Consider the following 16,328-nt stretch of genomic DNA (forward strand, 5'->3'; position numbering starts at 1 on the left):
ATTGCCAAACAGTCACCTCTCTCTTCCCAAACTGCCACTCTGGTATTCCCCAAAGGTTTCACAGGGAATTAGCCAGAGAGCTAAGGACAAGCTGCTTTTGAGAACTGCTTAGCCCAGAGAGCTCCGAGAAACAGTGTGAGAGAGTTCAGCGATAGTTGGACACTTTCCCATCCAATGCATCTGAGAATTTTAGCAGCCACTTTAGCTCCAAAATTTCAAGCTGAGCTTGAGACAGTTTGTCAAGGTTCTCTCCTGCCACTTAACTTATAAAATCTTTATGCCAAACCTAATCCAATTTTACCCCTAATACTAGGCAAGTAGGGATCAGAATGAAGCAAAACCAAAATTAATGAGGGTGATCATTTGTATGTTGAAATAAAGAGAGTTGGGACAGTATTGCCCCATATTTACACTATGCCTTTGGTGAGTAATGATGAGTCTGATTAGAATAAAGACCATTGAAAACTCATTAAAGTCTAAATGATCAGCTGGAAAGCAATTTCCTTTTTTTGCCCTGCTGTACTTGAGAATTTAACCTTTCCTCAGAATTTTAGAAAGGGTCTCTGTGGCTTAAGGCAAAGAGGACCATTTTAGGAACCCATGCCCAGGGTCTTTCCTAAATTAAAAAAAAAAGAGATTCAGAAGGAACTAGATAAGCTCAATGTTCCTCTAGAAGGAATGAAAGCTCTTACTTTATGCATAAAAAATAATAAATGTGAACTTTCTAAATTCTTGTATATAAAACTCAGCTTTATTTGAACAAATCAGATGATTAAAATGAATTATGTCCCTTACCTTATGTGCTCCTGTTAAGCAGTCAACTTCAACTTCAGAACAGGCAGCTCCATAAACAAAATATGGATAAACATCACCTTCTCCTTTTACCCAGTCCATGCTTGTTTGGTAGCCCCTGATTCAATTTAACAAGCATGTGATAATTATTTATTGTGTGTATGGAACTGTATTAGGTAATGAAAATTGTTGTTTGTTAATTGTTTTCAGTCATGTCCTATGTGGCCCCATTTGGGGTTTTCTTGGCAAAGATACTAGAACGGTTTACCATTTCCCTCTCCAACTCATTTTACAGATGAGGAACTGAGGCAAACAGGGTTAAGTGACTTGCCCAGGGTCACATAGTTACTAATTATCTGAAACTATATTTGAAATCACAAAGAGAAGTTCTCCTGACTCAGCACTCTATCCACTGTGCCACCTAGCTACCCCAGATAATAAAGATGCAGACATAGGGCTACTCTCAAAAAGCTTATATTCTACTGAGAAGACACAACTTGTCTTCTCAATGTACATCAGCAACAAGGGAGCATATCACCCTCAGGACAAAGTATTCTCAGAAGTATATGAAGATATATGGTCATGTAGGATGAGATCTGAGAAATGGTACTGGAGTTGGGGATTAAGAGATTATTAGTAACGTAGGAAAGAACAAATACAATAGAGACGTCAAATGAGTAGCAATTGTAGGGGCTGAGGACAGAGTGGGTTATGGCAAAGTGAAAGGGGAAGCAAGAGTTTATTAAATCCATATTAAGTGTCGGCACTATGGTAAGAGTTTACAAATTTCTCATTTAATTCTTACAATAACCCTGAGAGGTAAGTGCTATTATTATTCCGATTTTACAGTTGAGGAAACTAAGACAGTGAGTATAGAAAAGCAGAAAGACTTTGAACTAATACATAGTAGATCCCCTGGATAGTGGTAAAATGGTACTATTCTAAAAAATAGCGAAGATATGGTTTATGGGTTGCTAGATATTGAAATTGAATACTGAAGATTGATTATATTACTGAACATAGTTTAGAAACATATATTTGGACTGATTTTGTTAAATCATGACCACAGGGAGTAATGATTAAAAAAAAAAAAGCTAGAGGAGAAGCTTCCCAGAAAGAAAATGTGCAATTGAGAACTTAGGGAACTATTATTTTAGATGTTCAATCTTCTCGTTCATTTAATAAATTTTTATTTAACACCTAAGATTGACAAGGCTGTGTGATACATAGTTCTTCGTCTTAAGCAAATTAGAATAAGCAAGGGAGAAAAGTATAGAGAATGCAAGGAAATATGTGGAATCTGTAGCTCTAAAGAAGACCAAGAAGAGAAGTGGCTCCTGACTCCAAAGGAGTGATTTGATGGCATAAGGTCACTTGAAATGAAGTGGCATTTGAACTAGGTCTTGAAAGATAGGGATTAATGTGGCAGCACATGAGGGTTAAAAAAAAGCTATTTTAGATGGGGGGAACAAAGACAAGGAGGTCATAAAGGGTATGATGAGTTAGTTTGGAGAATGGTAAATAGTCTAGTTTACCTAAAGAGTAAGGAAGGATAATTGTGGATGATATGACTGTAAAGGTATAATGCATTCAGATAGTTAGGGTTAGACTCTAGGTATTTATTCTGGGAATCATAAAAATTTCCCAGAAAAAGAATGACATGATTAAAGTGCTGCTTTAAAATGAATTTAGTAGTAATGGGCAGGACAAAAAGGAGAAAGGAGAAAGAAGAATCAGGGAGATCAAATAGGAAACTACTTCAGTATTCCAGGAATTAAATGATAAAGTAATAAAACCTAATTGGAAGTGGTGGCCTTGTGAGTGATTCTGAACTTTTAAAAGCTAGGGAGAACAAGTGTCATTTGAGAATTAAGTTTGAACTGCCAGATTGGAGATATGCAGTAGAAGTCTGAACACAAAAGAGTAGAAATCAGGAGAAGAGTGGCTAGGGATAAAGATATAGGTTTGGTAGTCATCCAAAAATAAAAGAAGATCGGGGCCACAGAAGTACATTAGATTACCAATGAAGTGAATATTTATAGATAAGAAACAAAAGCAGCAATGACTAGGAGCCTACACAGCTGAAAACTGTTTATAACTGAAGCTGAGAAGCCAAGGACTCTTCATTTTTCAGTCATGTCACTCTCTTTGTGACTCCATTTGGGGTTTTCTTGGTAAAGATACTCTTTTCCAGCTCATTTTACAGAAGAGACTAAAGCAAACAAGGTTAAGAACTTCCCCAGTTTCACGTAGCCAGTAAGTTGTCTTGAGGACAGATTTGAACCCAGGAAGATGAGTCTTCCTGATTCCATGCCTGGCACTCTATCTTAGCTGCCCAAGGACTCAAGAAGGTTTAAATAAGTTATACTCTCACTTAAATCACATATACTTTATCTGTATTCAGTCAAGCCTATAGATCCCCTGCCATCTCTACCCAAAAGCAGTCAAGATGATGTAATATAAAGGTGATATTATGTAGATCAGTACTTGGGGACTTATGGTGCTGGTGATTCCAACTATCCCCTTCCCAGTTTTCTGGAAATTTAACTGTAAAGTGGGTAAAGCACAAATGTAAAGTAAATATGTAAAATGGACGATGGGGGGGGGGGATCCTTTACCATTTCAAAGGTAGGTTACATTCTAATCTTTCATATAGATAATTTTAGGAAAAATTAAAATATTCCTTACCTAAAATATCCAGTGGCTGACAGACTAATGCTTTGGATAAAGGCTTCATTAGCCTGTAAAAAGGAATATTTACAAGAATAAAAAACAATTTAGCAAAATAGTAACATAATAACATCAGTAAATGACGAGCCCAAACAAGGAAAAGTATGACTAAATTGCATGCTATGCCATGATCATCTGGAATATTATTTCTTTTGGAAAATAAAACAATAAATTTTGAGTCAAATTTTGCCATTATGCAAAGAGTTGCTATAACTATCTTTGTCCTGAGGTCCTTTCCCCCTATCTTTGATTTCTTGGGGATACATGCCTAATGGTGATATTGCTGGGACAAAGTGTAAGCACAATTTTACCACTCTTTGGCATACTGACAAATTGCTCTCCAGAATAGTTCTACTAATCCACCCTTCCACCAATAGTGTATTAGAGTCTCAATTTTCCAACATCCTCTCTAGCATTTTTTATCATTTTTCCTTTTTTGTCATATTAGTCAATTTGAGAGATGTGAGGTGGTATCTAAAAGTTATTTTAATATGTATTTAACTAAAAGTGATTTAGAACATTTTTTCATATGACTAAAGACTAAAGAGTTTTAATTTCCTCATCTGAGAACTGTCAGTTCATATCTTTTGGTCATTTATCAATTGGGAAATGACTTGTATTCTTTTAAATTTGATTCATTTATATATATATATATATATATTTGATACATAAGTACTTGTCATAAAATGTTTTTCTATTTGCTATTTCTCCTGTAATCTTGGCTGCATTGGTTTTGTTTATACAGAAACTTCAATTTAATATAGTCAAAGTTGTCTGTTTTACATCTGGTAATGTTTCTAGGTCTTGTTGGGCCATAAATTTCTCCCTTCTCAGTAGGTCTGACAGGTATACTACTTCGTGGTCCCCTAATTTATTTTATGGCATCACCCAATATTTCTAAATTATATATCCATTTTGACTTTATTTTAGTGTATGGTATGAGATGTTGGTCTATGCCTAGTTTCTGCCTTACTGTTTTCTAGTTTTCCTAGCAGTTTTTGTCAAATAATGAGTTCTTTCAAAAGCTTGAGCCTTTAGGTTTGTCAAACACTAGTTTATTTTGATTATTTATTACTGTGTGTTGAATGCCTAATATATTCCATTGATTCCTACATTTTAATACATAATTTTAATTTTAAAGAAACTAGGGAGAAATAATTATTGATAAATTAATAACATCATTGCAAATGAATCCTACTTAGCAATGTTATTCTTTATTAGCTGAGAGACTCATCCCTCATAAGAAATAAATAAGGATTTATTTCTCATGAAAATTCTACATAATTAATATGTATTAAATGTTTTCATGATTTTGTGTTAGCCTCAGGTCCTCTTACGTTTGTTCTGTGCTAATTATCGTCTTTTCCTAATGAATTTTTTGAAAGTAACACAAAGACTTCTTCCAAATACAAACAGAAAATGTCAATTCAGATTTTTCTCTATGAATAGCTAGATCATGTGTATTGAAGATATCAACATCATTGGGCATACTAAGGACATTTTTTAGAAAATCACTACTAATATTCCAACTCTTGTGTGTATTTTTGTGCAAATTCATTTTAAAGGGCTCTGTAATACATGGAACTATTATTTTGATCAATAAAAGGGGATCTAGATTAATAGACTGTGCTGTTAAGTGTGAAAGTGATTGCTTTTCTTTTCTGATTTGTGAATGGTCACAAATGTTTCACAAATGATGATCCTTTGCATTCAAGAAAAATTTTAACAGAAAACTAGTTTTGTCATTCATCCATTCATATCTAAATATTTTGTCTAATGCAGGAGACTAAGCAATAAGAAATATACAAATGTAGAAGTGACCCTTTATACTGACAATCCTACACAAAATACATGCAGTCACAGTGATTTTATTCTTTCAGCAATGACACTCACCCATTCTTTCCAAGTACCATTGGGATTCTTGCTGATGATTGGTTCAAGGCGTTTCATTAGTGTTTGACAGGCAATCTGGAAGAAGAAAATTAAATTATAATGTTTAAAGTAGAACTTATTTAGATACAATGTAGTGTATTGAATAGCAATGTAGCTTGTGATACCACCTCAATTTTGTATCAAAATCTACCAGTCTATCTGAGATGCAATTTGTAAGCATCCTCTATTAGATTTCTATTGCTACATAGTTTTATTGGTTTCCTTATAACCATATCCCTGGGATGAGTCTTTGAGTAAGGTATCTCTTTCCCACTTTTCTATCTATTATAGTGTTTAAAAGAAGATTGAACAATCTTCTATGGGAATCAGAAAGAAAATGAATATATGGGGAAGAGATGTGTATATGGCAACAGATAAAAAGAATATGTTATCAGTTTCATCACTGACAAAGATTTTTATAATTTTATTCTGGTTCTTGGTGACAACTCTAGGACTTGAATCTAATTATTTGTTAGCTCCTTCTTCTTTCTTTAGTTCCTAATGTTTGATTCTGACTTGGCCCACAGGCCAAGGCCAACAAGACTCTCTGGGATCTGCACAGCATGTTGCATATCTTCAAATCCAGTGGATAGAGAGTCAGGAAAACCCGAGTTTAAAGTCAGCCTCAAACACTTATCTGCTGTGTGATCCAGGCAAGTCGCTTAACTCTGTTTGCCTCAATTTCCTCATATGTAAAATGAGCTGGAAAAGGAAATGACAAACCACTCTGCCATCTATGCCAAGAAAACTTCAAATGGGGTTACAAAATTGGGCACACAAAGGATTGAACAACAACAAAACATCCCTGTACTAGTAAATATTTGAAATGGCAGCCCCTCCATATGGCAGACTCCTTAAGCAAAAGAATATTGAATGAATAATAATATTAAAGGTATGGTTAATTAATGCATAATACCCTTCCTCTTCCCCTTTAAAAAGGAATCACTGCAATTGTCCTCTGTTAACCTATAGCTTCTTCATTTCTCTATGAATTTTTATGCTCTCTAATATATTTAATGAGCTATTTGTTGAAGGCCCTATTCATAACTTCATTTTGTCTGATATAAGGATTTCAATTTTATTTTAAACCCTTACCTTTCATCTTGGAATTAATACTGTGTATTCGTTCTAAGGCAGAAGTGTGGTAAGGGTTAGGCCATGGGGGTTAAGTGACTTGCCCAGGGTCACATAGGTAGGAAGTGTCTGAGGCCAGATTTGAATTCAAGAAGCTGAGTCCTCCTGACTCCAGATCAGGCACTCTCTCCACTCCACCATCTAGGTGCCCATGCTACCTGTCCTAATTATTTCATGATAAAAACAAATAAACTTTGTGATGCTTATTATTTCAATTCAAATTCTCCAAGAAAAAAAGCATCAGGAGAAACTATTTGAGGTATAAAGGTTTATCTGTGAAAAGGTAACTATTTAAAAGAAATCTTAAAGCCCATCACCTGCACTGCTTTTCCATTGACATCCGCTCCAATGGATCCTGCAGTGCCAACAGTATTTGGCACTGTTGTAGTATTCATTTCACTTAGGTATACATCTGACATTGGAATCTTTAGTTCATGACTGGCCACCTGCACAACAAATGAACAGATTATTTGCAATTTAAAGACATTTTTCTTTTCTTTTTTTTAAATTGTTGCCAGAAGAATCTACAACCCAATCTACACTTTTACAGACATATCCAAGAATATTCCTTTTTTTTAGTTTTTACCTTTATTTTTTCTATTACACTCATTTTACCCATCCACCGTACCCAGCAGATATATCCCTAGTTCTTAAAAATCTTTATTTTTATGAAGCATTACATCTTGTCAATGGTGTCTGAGCTCAAATACTTGAAAGTATAACCCTAAGTTTGGAAATTTCAAGTGCATTCTAAATTTAACCAAATAGAAAGTGGAAATTTTTTCTTCACCTGTATCATTTTGGTGTTTAGACCTTGTCCTAGTTCGGTTCCCCCATGTGTAATTAATACAGATCCATCTGTATAAATGTGAACCAAGGCAGCAGCCTGGGAAACAAAAGCAGAAATTCATTCTTGTTACCTTGAAGTCAATCTTTATAAACCATATCAATGTGGAGCAAAGGAAATTATCAAGCTATATTTGGCATAATTTAATTCTAACAAAGATAGAAGTGAACTTTTCTGCAATAGATAGGCAGAATATTTGCATCATTTGTGCTAACAGAGGTCCTTTCACTGAGCAATCTAGAAATAAAAGAAACAGAAATGTATATCTGATCATTAGAATTTAGTTATGGCCCCACCATCATTTTCTGTATCTTCCAATACTTACTAAAATGTTTGCTGGGTAACCAACACAAATCTTGATTTTCCTTTAATCAAAGGTTAGGTTTGATCCCACCTTAATTTGTAACTCTTTGATGCACTTTTTTTATGAAATCAATATTATAGCTATCTATGGAGGTGTCTCATCACCTTACTCAACTGCAAGTTCTTTAGAAATATATTTTGTTGGGGGCAGCTGGATGGCTCATTGGACTGAGAGCCAGGCCTAGAGACAGGAAGTGCTAGGTTCAAATTTGACTTCAGACACTTCCTATCTGTGTGGCCCTGGGCAAGTTACTTAACCCCCATTGCCTAGCCCTTACTGCTCTTCTGCTTTGGAATACATGGTATTGATTCTAAGGCAGAAGGTAAGAGTTAAAAAAAAGAAATATATTTTATCTAAACACTGCTTCAATAAACTCTTGACTTAAATTAAGCTAAACTATAGTCTAACAGGAGTTTTTCCCCTTGCTTCTCCCTTCTGCCTGCCATACTAACTGACATCACTGCCTTTCTCTTAGATATAGAGGGAAAAGGAAAGATGAGGAATAACTATCCTTCTCTGTGGTTCATCTGGAAAAAAAAAAGTATATTCCCTCCACCCTCATATATCCACACACCCAAAACATTCAAGGATGCTTAGCCCACTCAGTGTAAAAAATGTGTAAGAAATTCTTTGCTTAGATTTAGAACCTTTTATTTGGTGCTCAGTTTCATTGACTATCACCTGCCCTTGAACTGTGGATTCTTCCTGTTGCCTCACATTCCAATGCTTGCTGAATTCTGATATATAAACATATCTCTCATCTCTGGCTTTTCTCTTCAACTTAGCCGTCATTCAACTAAATAATCTCTGACTACTTCTAAAATACCGCATTTACCTCTGGCCTTTGCAAATGCATTGTGCTAGTTAGGACACCCCTGCCCTGCTTCCTTGTCCATGTGAGTTTCTGAACTCCATACATGAGACTCCCATGCATGGTCCAGTCCTACTCCTGAGCTAGGGCAAGCCCAGGGGAAACAGCATGCTCGTCTTCAAAGCAATAAAAGATTAGCCCCAGATTTTGATAGCCTCAGAATTTACGGCTCTTTACTGACTTCAGCAAATATTATTAGCAAATAGAGTACTAGGATGACAGTCTCCCAGCTCAAACTCTCTTCTCCAGTCAGACCTGTCTCTTTGTTGTCCCTCATATCCTGCTCATTCTTGGCATATGTGACTTTGCTCAAGTTGCTCCTCTGTCTTAAATGCCCTCTCTACTCTGACCCTTTGCTGCTGCTTTTTTTTTTAAACCCTCATGTTCTTTCTTAGAATCAATATTGTGTATTGGTTCCAAGGCAGACGAGTAGTAAGGGCTGGGAAATGGGGGTTAAATGATTTACCCAAGGTCACACAGCTAGGAAGTGTCTGAGGCCAGATTTGAACCCAGGATTCCGGTCTCTAGGCCTGGATCTCAAAGAGTTGTTCCCTTCATCTACTTATCTAGCCTGGTTACCCACTCTTCAGGGAACAGTTTCATCTTACTTTTACCATGAAGATGTTCCTGACCACATAGCTTCTCTTAACTCTCCTCAGGAGTCACGTCTATGGTGCTTGGCTAAGTACTCACTCACACAGGATTTTATCCTGTTATTGAAATGTTTCAGGTATCTTTAGGCTATAAAATTGTTGAGAACAGGTTTGTATCTCAAACTTTTTTCTCTCTCTCCTATTGCCATAAATGCATCCTGCTAGCCCATAAGAGTTCATGAATAAATTGGTATTAAACTGAATTAAATAAAATTTGAGCTTTACCATTTCTTGATTAAAATAGGAATTGTTCTTGGGGAGGCTGTGGATGGAGTCCCTTCTGCAAATGATAGAAAAGTCCCATCACTGATTTCCAAAGTGGATCAATAGACTTGGGTCTCTGTCATTAGGAAATCCCTCCCCCAATTCCTGTTCTACATGGCTATAGTGCCAAATTAAGGCAAATTATCTGTGGAGAGCCATTGGATGTAGAAATGCCATTAGAGAAATAGGATCAAATTTAGGGCCTGTTATCTGGATTCCCTACCTGACCAATCCAGATTGAGGCAGTCTTTGTGTTTGGTCCTGGTCACCTGAGCCCCAAAAAGCTCTGGTACCAGCAGGTAAGTTAATCCAAAATCAACTTGATCCCTCCAAGAGGCTATTAGGAGTCATTTAGAGAAACAGAGTTTGTAACAGATATTTTATCTGGATCCCATTACAAAATCATTAGCAAGTAAAACTGTGTGTATGATTTTTCTGCACTGCATGTCAGGACAGACAGAATGGGCCATCTAAGATAAAAATCTGAGGCTCCTCTTTTGACTCAGTCTTTGATCCCCACCTTTCTAAGAATTCTTGTTGGAGAGCTTTGAAGTGGCAGACCAGCATCTACTGAGTTAATGATTACTTTCCTTGATAATTGAGAAGCCTGAATCCTAACAAATGTTACTTAGATAAGATTGCATATTCAGATTAGAACTGGCTCCTTTAGTCTGGACTTCATTTGGGCAAATGCAGGATTTGACTGGTGAGCATCTCTATGGGGTATTTCCTCTACCAGAATTATCTCCTACTAAGTTGGTGGTTGAAATTTGACCATTTGTCTTTGCACCTTTATTCTTTAGATTTCAATGGGTTATGTGTGATTTATTACCCCCTTACAACTGAGACTCTTTTTGTGTTCCTTGCTTGAAATCAGTATATAATAAACTCCCAAGCCCGCAGAATTCGGAACAGCATGGGCTAACCACTAGTCTGGTTGTTCTCATTTTCTTTCTCCTGCCTTAACCATCCTATGCCACCACGCCGCTCAGGACCCCAAAAAATCATATAGAGGCTTGGCCCCCTATAATTCTCTCCTGCTGGCTTCCATCTATCTGCTCAAGAGGGAAACTAAGAAATCAACCCACTACCTAAGAATTTATTAATTGCCCATGTGACATTGCAAAATGCAATATACTAGGGATAGATACAAAGATTTTTAAAAATGAAATAATTACTGCAGTTCCATACATAAGATAAATATAAAATAAATGCAAAATACTTAAATATAAGATAGTTGGGGAAACATTAGCAAATGAGGCAAAGTTTCATGTAGATGGTTTCTTAACAGAGTTTTTATCATGTACATATAACTCTCACAGATGAATTTTACTAAAGGCCTAGAATTAAAATGAATACATTAAAAATTAATTATAAAATTTTACCTGATGAAAATATGTCTTTGGATATCCTACAGAGAATTTCATAGGAATAATGGCAATCCCTCTCTTCTTCCAGTAATTCTGCTGATTGAATAATTCTATGGCCTCTTTTCTGCTATAATATGAAGATTTTTCCATACATTCATCCCAACATCTTATCAGGTTCTTTGGATCAAATTCCTGTTTATGGATTGTTCTATCAACTGTTCTGTACATGTTTAGTTCTCTAACCTAATGGAAGAATAAATATATTTTACAATAAAGATCTGTGGAAAACAGGGTCATATTTGAAACTCATATATAGAGTGTGATTTAGCAGTACGAATCAACTTAGAAAGAAAAAGAAATTTCATTCAAGAACCTATGCAGGGGGCAGCTGGGTAGCTCAGTGGATTGAGAGCCAGGCCTAGAGACGGGAGGTCCTAGGTTCAAATCTGACCTCAGACACTTCCCAGCTGTGTGACCCTGGGCAAGTCACTTGACCCCCTTTGCCTACCCTTACCACTCTTTTGCCTTGAAGCCAATACACAGTATTGACTCCAAGATGGAAGGTAAGGGTTTAAAAAGAAACCTATGCAAAACAAAAAAATTTTGTTACATGAGTAAGCTGAGCACAGGAGGGGAAGAGGGAAGGAACAAAGAGGGAAAGTAAGCTGATGTGAAAGTAGAAGTTTTCCCCAAAATATGTATTTTTAAAAGAAGGAATTTTATGCAATGATTAAAAAAAATCTTCTCTCCATCTGATCTTTTTTTTTCTTTTTCTTTTAATCAGTCCCAAATAGATTACCTTCTCTGGTGATAAATTGCATTTAGCTGCCACAGTTGTTATCCAGCACTCTGTCACAAAGCATCCCTGGGGAAAACCAAAGCCCCTGAAGGCTGTATTGGATGGCAAATTGGTTTTGCAAGCCCGACCTTGTATCCGTAGGTTAGGAATTTTATAAGCATTTTCCAGTTTGAGCAAAGCATATTCTATTACCTGAAATATTTTTAAGGATGAATACTGGTTTAGAATAATAAAATAATAAATTTTAGGTGGCATTTCAAAGTATCAACAACCCTTTATCCCAAAGGGAAAATAACACCCAATCCACTGGAAGCATAGATATCATAACAAATATACAAAAATCTTGAACTTGAAAATGTATGACTGACCTTCAGGCCTTTCTTCTCTTGCCTAGACGATCTTATCTTCTTTTTTTTTTTCTAAATCTTTTCTAATTTCTCTATGTCCCTTTTAAGATATAAAGTCTCAAACTATGCCAACTCTTTTTTTTATTAGGACCTAACAAAAATATCCATATTTTGGTATTTAGTAGTTGCAATAATATTTAGTTGTTATTCAATAAAATGAATTCATCCATAATAGTTCTTATAGAAAAGAGTCTAATTTCTATTTCTGTCATGGGAGAGGGGGGGAGATTGACAGCTAAATTAGTGGAAGTTTTAATATTCTATTATTGCTTACTAGTTATCTTAACATTCCCCTCAATCCTCAAAATAATTTATGGAATGCATGTAATATTTTATTTTTTCTTTTCTTTTTTTAATTTTCATTTTGAATATTTTCCCCTAGTTACATGTTTCATGTTCTTTCCCTCTCCTTCAAGCACCCTAACCCCGCTTAGCTGATGCACAATTCCACTGGGTTTTACATGTATCATTGATCAAGACCTAATTCCATAATATTGATAGTTGGACTAGAGTTATCGTTTAGTGTCTACACCCCCAATAATATCCCCATCAGCCCACGTGTTCAAGCAGTTGTTTTTCTTCTGTGTTTTTCCTCCCACAGTTCTTCCTCTGAATTTGGTTAGTTTTCTTTCTTATAAGTCCCTCAGCCTTGCTCTGGATCCTTGCATTGCTGCTAGTAGAGAAGTTCGTTATGTTCGATTGTACCACAGACATAGAGAAATTCAAACAGGAAGTAAACAGGCTAGAATTTAGTCTTTGGATTCTAAGTGTAACACTCTTTCTAAATGTAACATTTATGGGTAGTAATCATCACCACCCACCTTTTGGAAATTACACTTGTATTTAAAAATAAATCATGAATTCACAGATATTAATGATTTCTTTAATTTTATCAAATTGTTTTCCTAATACTAGCACTAAGAAAAATGAAAAGTTCAATAATGTGGAAAGAAGGAACTAAAGGTAAAGGAAAATGTAGAGGAGGGAAATAGGGAAGAGAGACTTTTATTTGTTCACAAAAGTAACTGAACTAGATCAGAAGAATGAACAGAATAAGCAAGAATAGTATTTGAGGCAATATTTCATTTATGTACTTTATAATTCCTTTTTTGATAACTAAAGGTTCATTATGATGTTATATTCCATTTACTGGTAACCCACTAAAAAGAGACCCTTCACAAAACTGCACTCACAAAGACCATTTTAAATTGATTGCCTTTAATAATGAATGACATTGCACATTTATGCAAATAGCTTACCATTTCTGATTCATCTGGTGTGCATCCTCCATTAATATAATATTCAATATCTGCTGCCTTGATTTTGCCATTGTTCATGAAGCCTATCTATAACAGTTAGACACATAAATGTGTGAGAACAGTTGGAAACTAAAGCACTATAGAGAACAAACAAATAGTAAGGCTGTGTGCAAAGTTGCATGATATACTAATTTTGTCTTTAGTTTCTTCCTTTCGCTTGTAGCAATTCATAAGAGAATGTGTTGGTGTAGCATGCTGCAGAAATTTGAAATCACAAATCCATCAATCTCCTATACTTGCTCTGTCATTTCCTCAAGCACTAACTTCTTTGGCAACTCACCCTATATTTCGCAAGTAGTGGATGACGTCCTCCAGTTATCAACATGTCATCTCCACGCTCCAAAATAAAACGAATTGGGCGGCCAGTCCTGGAAGAAACAAATCAAACATTTCAGTAACATCCCAAGTGAGTGAAAAAGAACAAATTGTAACAATCACTCGCTAATAAATATTTATGAAGCACAGACACTACACTAAGGATAGAAAAAGAGACAAAAGACAGTTCCTACCCTAAAGGAACTCACAAATAATGAGGGAAACAACTTCCAAATGACTATGTACAAACAAACTAAATACAGAATAAATAAGAAATAACAAAAGGCAAGACAAAGAATTAAGAGGGATTGCAAAAAGATTCCTGTAGAGGTTGAGTTTTTTGCTGGGACTTGAAGAAAGCCAAGGAAGCCAGGAAGCAGAGATGAGGGGGAACATCATTTCATCCATGGGGGACAATCAGTGAAAATAGAGAATCGGGAGGCAGAGGGTCTTGAAGGAATAGCAAGGAAGCCAGGGTCACTGGATCAAAGACTATGTAAGGCAATATAAGGTGTGTGAACACTGAAAAGGTTGAGAGGGCAGTGGAGATAGGTTATAAAGAACTAGCTATAAGTATTAAGGGGAGGATTTTATATTTTATCTTGAATTGAGGATCAAATTGAGCATTTTGGGACATTTAAAAAAGGCTTGTTTTTCCCTGATGACAAAAACAATACAAAGTCTAATTCAATAATTGGTCAAGTTAGTCTCAAGAAAGATTATGAAGTAATTTATCTTATTTAATAAGTTAGAGGAAATAAGGATAAATTAGAAAACTTTATTTATGTATGAGAATCTCTGTAGGATTTATAATAGGTTATCTTATAACTACAGCAGCTAGTTGGGGTTGTGCATAGAGCACTGGGACTAGATTCAGGAAGATAAATTCAAATCCAACCTCAGACACTTATTAGCTGTTTGACTCTGGGCAAGTCACTTAACATTGTTTGCCTACATTTTTTTCATCTGTAAAATGAGCTAGAGAAGGAAATGGCAAGCCATTCCAGTATTTTTACCAAGAAAACCCCACAAGGAGTCACAAAGAATTAGGACTGAAAAACGACAAAACAACTTAATAATTAATTTATTACTTGACATTCTTTGATCAGTATTCTGATTAATTTAGGAATTTTGAAACCCTTCTGAAAATTAAGGTTGAAACAGTGAAGTGGGTTAAAGTAATATGATAATGAGTTCCCTTTAGGAGATGTTGAGCTTGTGATGTCTATGGCACAACAGGGTACAGATGTCTCAGGCAGTCAGTGATGTTCATCCAAGAAGAGAAGTGAGAGCCTAATGGGTTTTCTCTGCCAAAGAAAATTATCTCTGGACAGGAATGAATAGGACAAAAATAATGACTAATGGGAATTAATAATTCAGATAACTAAAAGGATAAATATGATATTCCATAACCATACATGAGTTCAATTCTCCTAGACCAAATGAACTATAGTGCTTAAAAATGAGTCAAGAATGATTACTAAGCCATTGTCCATAATCTTGAATGATCATGGGAAGATATTGTAGACTTTTAAATGATAAATGTCCTGATTTTCAAAAAAAAGAGGAGAAAATAGAGTCTGAAAACTATGATAAGGTATTCAACTTGACTTTGTTTCTGGTAAAATTCTAAAATGTCTTTTTTTAATTTCCCTATTCTTTTTTGTTATCATTTGTTTTTAATGTATAACTTAATATTTATATAACATAACAATAATATAATACATATATTTTGATAAATATGTGTTACTAAGAGAAACAAATTCTCACATTAGTTATATCTCAAAATCTATTTCTCAATTTTCCACCTCCTTTCCAACCCAACATATGTCATCACATAAAACATTTCCCTATTCATCATGTTGTGAAACAAGACATATATTGCTTACACTACAGAAAAATTCATGGAGGAAATAAATTGAAGAATGGTATGTTTAATTTACATTCAGATTCTATCTATTCCTTTTATGTCAGTGGACAGCAGTCCCTTGGAGTTGTCCTGGATCCTTTTCTTGTTGATAATAGTTGTCATTCACAGTTGATTATAATACCTTCTTTTTGCTATAGTGTACAACATTTTTCTGTTTTTGCTCACTTCACTTTGCATTACTTCATAGAAGTCTTACCAGGTATTTTTTTGGTGTATGATCATCTTATTTGTCATTTTTTATGGCAAAATAGTATTCCATTACAATCATATACCATAACTTGTTAAGCCATTCCCCAGTTGATGGACATCCCTGCAAGTTTCCAGTTCTTTGCCATCACAAAAAGAGCTGCTATAAATATTTTAGAGCACATAGGTTTTTTTTTTCCTTTGACCACTGTAGGAAATCATTATAATAATGGTAATAATGAATCAAAAGTTATAGAAAATTTTATAATTCTTTGAGCACAATTCCAGATTACTCTCCAAAATGGTGAAATCAGTTCATGGTTCCACCAACAATGTATTAATGTTCTATTTTTCCACATCTCCTCCAACATTTGTCATTTTGCCCTTTTATAATTTTAGGAAATTTGATACATGG

General features: G+C 35.2%; 1 protein-coding gene across 1 annotated transcript in view; it reads right to left on the bottom strand.

The window, feature by feature from the left end:
- The window catches only part of LOC123241403 (aldehyde oxidase 3-like), a 119,115-nt gene that overhangs the window by 23,906 nt on the left and 78,881 nt on the right, over positions 1 to 16,328 (bottom strand). The window contains exons 23-31 of the mRNA XM_044669060.1: positions 13,763 to 13,850; positions 13,423 to 13,509; positions 11,757 to 11,948; positions 10,973 to 11,200; positions 7,379 to 7,474; positions 6,906 to 7,034; positions 5,416 to 5,490; positions 3,481 to 3,533; positions 796 to 910 (exon numbers count right to left, since the gene is read on the bottom strand). Of these exons, the coding sequence (XP_044524995.1) occupies positions 796 to 910; positions 3,481 to 3,533; positions 5,416 to 5,490; positions 6,906 to 7,034; positions 7,379 to 7,474; positions 10,973 to 11,200; positions 11,757 to 11,948; positions 13,423 to 13,509; positions 13,763 to 13,850 (1,063 nt within the window). The remainder of the gene's footprint in view (positions 1 to 795; positions 911 to 3,480; positions 3,534 to 5,415; positions 5,491 to 6,905; positions 7,035 to 7,378; positions 7,475 to 10,972; positions 11,201 to 11,756; positions 11,949 to 13,422; positions 13,510 to 13,762; positions 13,851 to 16,328) is intronic.

The sequence above is a fragment of the Gracilinanus agilis genome, chromosome 3, assembly GCF_016433145.1.
Source record: "Gracilinanus agilis isolate LMUSP501 chromosome 3, AgileGrace, whole genome shotgun sequence".
Taxonomy (NCBI): domain Eukaryota; kingdom Metazoa; phylum Chordata; class Mammalia; order Didelphimorphia; family Didelphidae; genus Gracilinanus; species Gracilinanus agilis.